This window comes from Hylobates moloch, unplaced genomic scaffold (genome assembly GCF_009828535.3).
Source record: "Hylobates moloch isolate HMO894 unplaced genomic scaffold, HMol_V3 SCAFFOLD_12, whole genome shotgun sequence".
NCBI classification, from domain to species: Eukaryota; Metazoa; Chordata; class Mammalia; order Primates; family Hylobatidae; genus Hylobates; species Hylobates moloch.
Genome location: NW_026652287.1, coordinates 104,212,665 through 104,221,249, shown reverse-complemented (window position 1 = coordinate 104,221,249; position 8,585 = coordinate 104,212,665). Strand labels below are relative to the sequence as shown.

Here is an 8,585-nt window from a genome sequence, read left to right as displayed (position 1 = left end):
CACCACCACGTCCAGCAAATTTGAGGTTTTTTGTTTTGTTTTGTAGTTTTTGTAGTCAGAGTTTCACCATGCTGCCCAGGCTGGTCTTGAACTCCTGGGCTCAAGTGATCCACTCACCTTGGCCTCCCAAAGTGCTGGGATTACAGGCATGAACCACCGCATCCAGCCTGCTCAAAAAAATTTTTAATTAGCTGAGCATCGTGGCGCACCCCTGTAATTCCAGTTACTCAGGAGGCTGAAGTGGGAGGATCTTGAGCCCAGGAGGTCGAGGCTGCAATGACCTGTAATCGCACCACTGCAGTCCAGTCTGGGCAATAGAGCAAGACCCTGTCCGGCTGGGACACGTTGCAAATGCACTGTCTCTCTTGGGCCTTCTTTGGCCAAGCTCCATCTTCACATGGTCCAGCAACTTTTGCTTTAGGTATTGGCTGAGAGCCCTGGTAGAGTGGATTTGACATTCCTTGACGTGGGGAGTCTTGGACTGGGGGAGCTCGTGACTCCAACTTTAAGCATGATCAGTTTGAAATGTCTGTATGACCACAAAGTGTCTGTGTCACAGCAGTTCAACCTCTGACTGAATATTGGGAGAGAAGTTGTGCCTGGACATAAAAATTTGGAAGTTTTTGGCAAACACTGTTATTTCAAGTTATGATACTGGACAAGACCATGAAAAAAAATGAGGATAGATGGAGAAAGGAATGGAAAGAGGTGAACACTGTTAAACAAAAATTACAGGAGGCCATTTTTTTGGAGCTCCTACAGTAGGCCTCGCTGATCAAACCAAAATGGCGTCTCTCATACTCAATGTCATCTAATCAAACTGAAGTTTTAAGGAAGAAGACAGATCCCAGTTTTTCCTAAAAGCAGATTTCAGTCTACCTGAATTAGTGAAATTAGGAAGTCCCCTCTGCTTTAACCCTTAGAAAAAAAGTAATCTGTTAACCAATCGGCTTTTTTTTCTATTGTTCTACTTTATTGTTCCCACCTTACAAAACCCACTGTTCTGCCATTGCCCAGTGGGAACTCTAATTTCTATTGTGTAGAACAGAGATTGCCCCAATTCATGAATCACAAACAAAAGTCAATTAGATCTAAAACTAAATTTGTTGTAAGTTTGGCCTTTTGACAACCCTGAACTAACTGGTTGCAAACAAGAAAGCAACAAAGTCATGTTAGGGTCATAACAATCTTTTAAGAATTATACTATACAGGCCGAGCGCGGTGGCTCACGGCTGTAATCCCAACACTCTGGGAGGTTGAGGCAGGTGGATCACCTGACGTCAGGTGTTTGAGACCAGCCTGGCCAACATGGTGAAACCCCGTCTCCACTAAAAATACAAAAATTAGCTGGGCGTGGTGGCAGGTGCCTGTAATCCTAGCTACTTGGGAGGCTGAGGCAGGAGAATTGCTTGAATCTGGGAGGCAGAGACGGTAGTGGGCCGAGATCAGGCCAGAGAGCAAGATTCCATTTCAAAAAAAAAAAAAAATTATATTATACAAAACCTTAGTAGTCTCCGTTGGTGACTGTTTTTTTTCTTCTCATGACTATGAAGGTTAGAGAATAAAATCCAGCTTTCAATGATTTGACAATACATATGGTTATGAAAATGGAAACAGCGTGTGCAGAAAATGCCCTCCAGAGATTTAAAAGTGGAGAAAGTATCATGACAGGATGTTAACTGGGTGGAAATGTAGATGGAATCAATTTCCTAGAAGGTATTATTTGTAAAATGAGATTATTGAGAAATGTTGCTTAATTAGCATGCAAGCTGTTAACACTGTTATTCATCATTGACAATACTATTTTGCCCAATTTAAAAGAGTAATAATTCTCCTTTTCACATGTGTATGACCCTTAGGGTTAAATTAGTTTTCGCTTTCGATGCAGAACAGATATTAAAGTTAGTATATTTATATTCCATCATGGAATGTCTGGAATCAGTGCAGCTGAGGAAAGCTATGTAGATATTGGTGACAATTTTTTTTTTTTTTTTTTTTTGAGACAGTCTCACTCTGTTGCCCAGGCTGGAGTACAATGGTGCAATGTCGGCTCACCGCAACCTCCACCTCCCAGGTTCAAGTGATTCTCGTGCCTCAGCCTCGCGAGTAGCTGGAATTACAGGCACGAGCCACCATGGCCAGCTAACTTTTGTATTTTTCAGTCAAGATGGGTTTTTACCATGTTGGTCAGGCTGGTCTCGAACTCTTGACCTCAAATGTTTATCTGCCTGCCTCAGCCTCCCAAATTGCTGACATTGCAGGTGTGAGCCACTACGCCCGGCCTGGGGACACTTTTAAATCCCTCATGTAAAGCATGTCAGTTTTCATTATTTAAACATATATCATCTGGTGATCAGTGCTGAGGCCCTAGTGATTTTTCTATCCTTACCTGCCAAAAATGTGCCCAGTGATGGGTTTATCCAGCACCTAAAATGTGTAGGAGTTTATATGTATGAACCAGTTAATTTATTAGGAATTGCCAAGTGTTTGAAATGTTAATTCAGGAAAACTGATAGGATGAAGCAAAGCATATAGAGGTAAGCACTGTGTCTCCTCATGCAGGTAAAAGAAAGAAAAAACAAAAAACAGAGGTAAATACTGAAAGTGCAGGTTAAAAACCATGAACCCATGTCTTGGAGTATTTAACTTCCAGATCTGCAATAGTGAGAGCTGTTCATCTGAGTGAAGTGGCTGAATTATTTATGCTTACGTAGTGGGTCTGGTCATAACAGAAATCATGCCTGCAACTGCTGGATATTTCACAATGAGTGAGGAGACTTTGTAGAATATAATGATAGGAGTAACATTAACAAGGCAAACTCCATATAAAGTGCTTAACAACTAAAGTTAGCAGAAATACTGGTGTAACTGACTGCATTGATCAAAAAACATTTGAGCTTACAGCTGAGGAGTCTAGATGCTTACTGTGGTAGTCAGTTTATAATGGGTGCAGGGAGCAGCTGCCACATGAAACTGTCACAGAAGGTTACAGAAGCCTGGAAGGCCACTCCCCAAATTGCAGCATGCAGTAATTTCAAAAGAGGTGATGTTATATTTATTATGAGGAATGACTTATTCTAATGTAATCGAGAGTATGACACAACACAGAGGTGCTAGTGTATTCATTTGACAATTGGGTTACACTGATGTGCAGTGAAACATTTTATTTGAGACAGCAGCATATTGATGTCCATAAAAAGAGAGTGGAACTTTGGGTTGATGACAGTCCTGTTTTACAAATGGCATACTCCTGAAAACATGGAGAATAGTAAGTTGGATCAAGGAGCCACTGTGATAGGTGGCAGGTTATGTACCCTCAGGGCATTTATCTGCAGAAAGTAGACAAGAGTTTTCTTTCATTTCTTTTGAGATGGTGTCTCACTCTGTCTCCCATGCTGGACTCTGATGGCAAGATCTCAGCTCACTGTAGCCTCTGCCTCCCGGGTTCAAGCAATTCTCATGTCTCAGCCTCACGAATAGCTGGGATTACAGGTGCCTGCCACAACGCCCAGCTAATTTTTGTATTTTTAGAAGAGACAAGGTTTTACCATGTTGGCCAGGCTGGCCTCGAATTCCTGAACTCAAGTGTTCCGCCTGCCTTGGCCTTCCAAAGTGCTGGAATTACAGGTGTGAGCCACCGTGCCTGACCTGAAAGTAGGCAAGAGTTTTCAAGAAGAATGAACTCACCATCTCCAGAGGTGGAAGGTGGGGGTAGCAGGGAGAATAACCTTGGGCGGCTCTCATGGGAAAGAGTTCCCACAAGAAATAAAGATTCTACCCAGTCACGTAATAATTCACACAACTATGAAGAGCTGGTACGAAATGATTCAGCTTTTATTAATTAGCATCTTACATCTTAAAAGAGAAAAAAATAAAGACAAATGAGGTGGCAGAGCCAGGAGAGCTCCCTGAACACACACAAAGTAACAGAGGCAGACAGGGCTCAGGAAGCCATCTGAGCACAGGGAGGCAGCACCCTTCGGGAGTGGGCCTGAACCCAGGGGTGCTTCAGGATCTGGGCCAGGGGCAGTCGCTCCAAGGGCTGGTATCTGAGAAGCTTGGAAATCAAGTCCCGGGCCCCCAGAGGCATTGATAGCGGAAACCTCACATCTACCTGATGAGGCCAGGAAGGAAGAAAGGGAAGTCTGGTTAATTTCTTTGGTCAATGTCCTCTCTCTTCTTTGAACCTTGTTAAGGTGCTGTTCTGGACCACAGCAGACAACCCTGTGTGTGTGTGCCCCAGTTCCCACGGCCCAGCAGCCATCACTGACCAGCTCCCCCATGAATGCCCAAAGGTGACTGTCCCACCTTGAGGATGCGTCTGTAAGTCTCACTGTGGGAAGTGCTCTCAAAGGGTGGATATCCCACCAGCAGCTCATAGCAGAGCACTCCAATGCACCACAAATCCACCTTTTCATCATATGTTCTCCCCTCAATCATTTCTGGGGGCAAGTAGTCCAGTGTCCCACACATTGTCTTCCTCCTAGAGGAAGGCAGAAAAGGGAGTAAGTAGAGGCCCAGGATGAGGGAAATTCTCCTTCCCCAGCTTTCATTGAGATGTGGAGACCCTAGGACACCTGGAAAGTCCCTCCCAAGCACAGGAGTTTGGAGAGACAAATTTTTAATATGGACCAAGGTTCGGAGAAGTACTGGGACCTACTATTAATAAATCCATATTTTGGAATTATTCATACAGTGATTTAGCTCATGCTCCAGAATGTTTTCACAAGAATATTCTCAGCATCAAGAAAGATCTAGAACAAACTGATGGTGTATCAATGAGAACCAAATAAATAAATTATGGTAAGAAAATTTCTGTATGAAAATTATTCACACAGAAAAATGCACTCCTTTGGAATTGTGGAGCAATGACTTTATTTACATGCAAACTTACTGGTATAGTTATATATTAACAAAGATCAGAAAATAAAAGGTTTGATTGGACCACATTATTTAAATCTACAAATACATATCAAGAATATGTGTTTGAAAACGGCAGCATTGGCCAGGCGTGGTGGCTCATGCCTATAATCCCAGCAATTTGGGAGGCCAAGGCAGGCAGATTACCTGAGGTCAGGAGTTGGAGACCAGCCTGACCAACATGGTGAAACCCGTCTTTACTAAAAATACAAAATCAGCCGGATGTGGTGGCCCATGCCTGTAATCCCAGCTACTTGGGAGGCTGAGGCAGGAGAATCGCTTGAACCTGGGAGGTGGAGGTTGCAGTGAGCTGAGACCACACCATTGCAATCTAGCCTGGGCAACAAGAGCAAAACTCCGTCTCAAAGAAGAAAAGAAAAAGGCAGTAGTTCAGCCAGGTGTGGTGGCTGATGCCTGTAATCCCAGCACTTTGGGAGGCCAAGGTGGGCAGATCACCTGGGGTCAGGAGTTCGAGACTAGCCTGGCCAACATAGCAAAACCCCGTCTCTACTAAAAATACAAAAATTAGCTGGGTGTGGTGGCACATGCCTGTTATCCCAGCTACTTGGGAGACTGAGGCAGGAGAACCACTTTAACCTGGGAGACCGAGATTGTGCCCCTGCACTCCAGCCTGGGTGAAAGAGTGAGACTCCGTCTCAAAAAAAAAAAAAAAAAAGAAGAAAAGAAAAAGGCAGTATTCCAATACAAACCCGAAGTTCGTATCTAGGTTTTACACATGGACACATGAAATACATTAAATTGGGTCATTCCTAACTGGTACTCAGAACTCACCCTACCACCACCACCTGACCTACCTCAGGGAGGGGGTGTGCACAGACCAGCCAAAATCTGCAATCTTCACCTCACCCCTGAACCCCAGCAGCAGGTTCTCTGGCTTAATATCTCTGTGAATCACTTTCTTGTCATGGCAGTAGGTCAGGGCATCTGCCAACTCCTCTATTATCTGTGGGTGCAAAGAAAAGTCACCCTGGAAGTGAAGCCTGCCACAATTTGCATCTGAGGTGGAACACTTATCATGAATTGTATGATTACAGTGGAATCTTTTTGGTCCAGCAACTCCATTTCCTCCTTTTCAAATTGCACCAGTTACTGGTGTGTGGGGTGTGGATTTCCTCTCCTTTTTATGTCGTCTTATAGGACGGATGGTAACATGGACACAGATCCTCCCTGTTGTCCTAGCACAGCAAGTAGCCAGACACAGAACCTACACTGAGCCACTCAGGTGATCTCTCACAGGACTTGAGGCCCGAGGAAGTGAAACAGAAACAGGAGGAAAGATGGAAGACCACTCATCCTGACAGAGCAAGCTGATTGGACCATTGCTGCTGGGAAAATCATTGCCGTGGTTCCCTTTCCAGAACCCTCTAGAAATCTCTTTGTACCTATCTCTAAGCCAGTTCTAGATATTTTTTCAGTGAACTCCTTCACAGCCTTTCAATATGTTTCTTTACATAAGGCAGTGGAGTTAGATTCTGTTGCTTACAACCAAAGAATCCAAACCTATACACAGTACTTATTAATACTCTGGAGATACAATGAGGTTAATTAGGGTATCCAAGGATGAAGCTGTAGAACATATGTGCCATTATATTAAATTTACACAAAAAAATTCAGAAGTAAACTTTTCAAAAGGCAATCCGGACCCTCCTGACAGCCACAAACAGAGCTCCCACCAGCCCACAATAAACTCAGAGACCCCAGAGCTTCCAGTCCCCCACCTCACCGTGGCTGTGCGCTGTTCATCTAATTTCTCGCTTTTTTGCAGCTCCTTGTAGAGCTCACCCCTTGGAGCATATTCCAGAATCAGGTATACCCGGCGTGCATCATGGAAATAGTTATACAGGCGCAGGATATTGGGGTGTCTGAAGGATCAATGTTGGAAGAGTCAGATTTCTCCCTGAGGCCTATCATACGATGCCACTGTCACTGCCTGTTCACACAAGTGGCAAATTATGCTGGGACCAGAATAACAACAGCCCTATCTGGGAGCAAGTGAGGGGAGAACAGAGAACAGGAACCAGGATTCGAGTGTCTGACCCAGGGTAGGAGGTAGTGTAAATGGAATGAACTGCAGAGAAAAGTCTTCAAGGTAGAAGTGAAGGGTTTACTTGGGGTTAGTATTTGGGGAAAATGCTGGGCTCAGACGTCAAAGATGAAAGAGGAAGCAGAGATTGTCCTTACTGTAGATGCGCCTGGATCTCAATTTCCCGGCGCAGCTGGTGCTCCAGTCCTTCCTTCTCTATCTGCGACTTAAAGAGAACCTTCAGGGCCACAATGAAATGGCTTTCCTTAAGCCGAGCCAGGTACACATTCCCAAATTTCCCCTTGCCCAGGGGACGCCCGATTTCAAAGTCATCGATTGTGAGGCGCCGCCTGACAGGAGAGGAAGAAAAGACCCTCAGCTTGGGAGGTAGGGTAGGTGGAGGGAAAGTCAGGGATGCCAATGCTCCCCTTCCTCTTTCACTGGATCCTTCCTCTGCCGCTTTCCCTTCTCACACCGGCCCAGCCCTATGTTCCTCATGACAGTAGTTCTCGGTCCCAGGAGCCAGCACCCCACACACCCAGCCTGTCCTTCATCCCCACGTCCCACCTCCCTTCCTTTTCCAGATACCAAACCCAAGGGACTCACATGGCTGGGCTGCTGGGCTGCTGGGCTGTTTGGCTTGCTGTAGCCGCTGAAAGAGAGGAGGAGGAGGGAGACAGGAAGGGAGAGGGGAAGGAAGGAGAAAGGGAGAGAAAGAGAGGGGAGAACAGTAGAGAAGGGAAGAGGGAGCGAGAGGTGAGGGGAAGAAGGGGAGGAGAGAAAGAGGGAAGGGGAAGGCAAGGGGAGGGAAGGCAGGGAGAGAGGGAGAGAGTAAGGGGAAGAAGAGTAAGGTAAGGGAGGGAGGAGAGGGGGAGGTGAAGAAGAGGCAGAGAGAAAGGAAGGGGAGGGGAGGGAGAGGTGAGAGAAAGAATGGGAGAGAAGGGAGTGGGGGAGAGAGAAGGGAGGGAGTGGGGAGGAAAAGAGAGGGTTGGGGAGGAGGAGGGGGAGGGGAGATGTCAACAGATGTGTCTTCTGCGCACCCGACCCCTGGCCCAGTCCCCAGCCTTCCCCGCGTCCTTTCTCTGGCGCTGGCTCTCACACGCTTCGCCTGCAGGCTGAGCTTTGCCCAGCTGCACCACAGCTCTGGGGGAGCTCATGGGGAGAAGAGGTGAGGGCGCAGACGCCTTCCTGAGCCCTCTGGATGGCTGTTCCAGTTCACAGGGTCCTGAAAGGGGTTGGGGGTCACTTTCTGGCCGAGATGCTTCCAATCCTGCTCGTCCTGCGGCCTCACTGAGGTCTCACAGGTACACAGGCTCCAGGATCCGCGGCGTCGTCGGCAGTCGTGGCTGCGCGGCCTTCTTTTATACCCGGCACCGCCCGCTCAGCGAGGTACTTCCTGGCTGACTCCCATTGGCTGAAATTCCTGACGCCATCGGAAGTGCTCCCAATAGAAAAGACAGAAATGGGAGCCTCCGCCCAGGGATCCCGTGTCGGGGCGGAACTGGAGTGCTGCAGTCCGGGCTGAAAGCCAGCGCCAGGAGTGAGGCCCGAGAAGGAAGGAGACAGAGGGTGTGGAGAGGCGGTGATGGGAGCAGGCCAGAGGGAATGAACAACGCATACA

The 8,585-nt window shown here is 46.8% G+C and overlaps 1 protein-coding gene across 2 annotated transcripts; it reads right to left on the bottom strand.

The window, feature by feature from the left end:
- Positions 1-3,811: 3,811 nt before the first annotated feature.
- On the bottom strand, positions 3,812-8,486 carry AURKC (aurora kinase C). Of its 2 annotated transcripts, none has more exons than XM_058425104.1 (7): positions 8,064-8,486; positions 7,571-7,607; positions 7,123-7,314; positions 6,665-6,803; positions 5,736-5,884; positions 4,309-4,483; positions 3,812-4,114 (listed from the first exon to the last, which is right to left on the bottom strand). In XM_058425104.1, exons 1-7 carry the CDS (start codon positions 8,119-8,121, stop codon positions 3,944-3,946), a joined length of 921 nt encoding a protein of 306 aa, XP_058281087.1. In that variant the 5' UTR covers positions 8,122-8,486; the 3' UTR covers positions 3,812-3,943. The 2 variants fall into 2 exon arrangements, with proteins under 2 accessions (XP_058281087.1, XP_032027197.1); XM_032171306.2 differs by having other exon boundaries at positions 7,571-7,616; positions 8,064-8,485.
- Between the last annotated feature and the right edge of the window lie 99 nt (positions 8,487-8,585).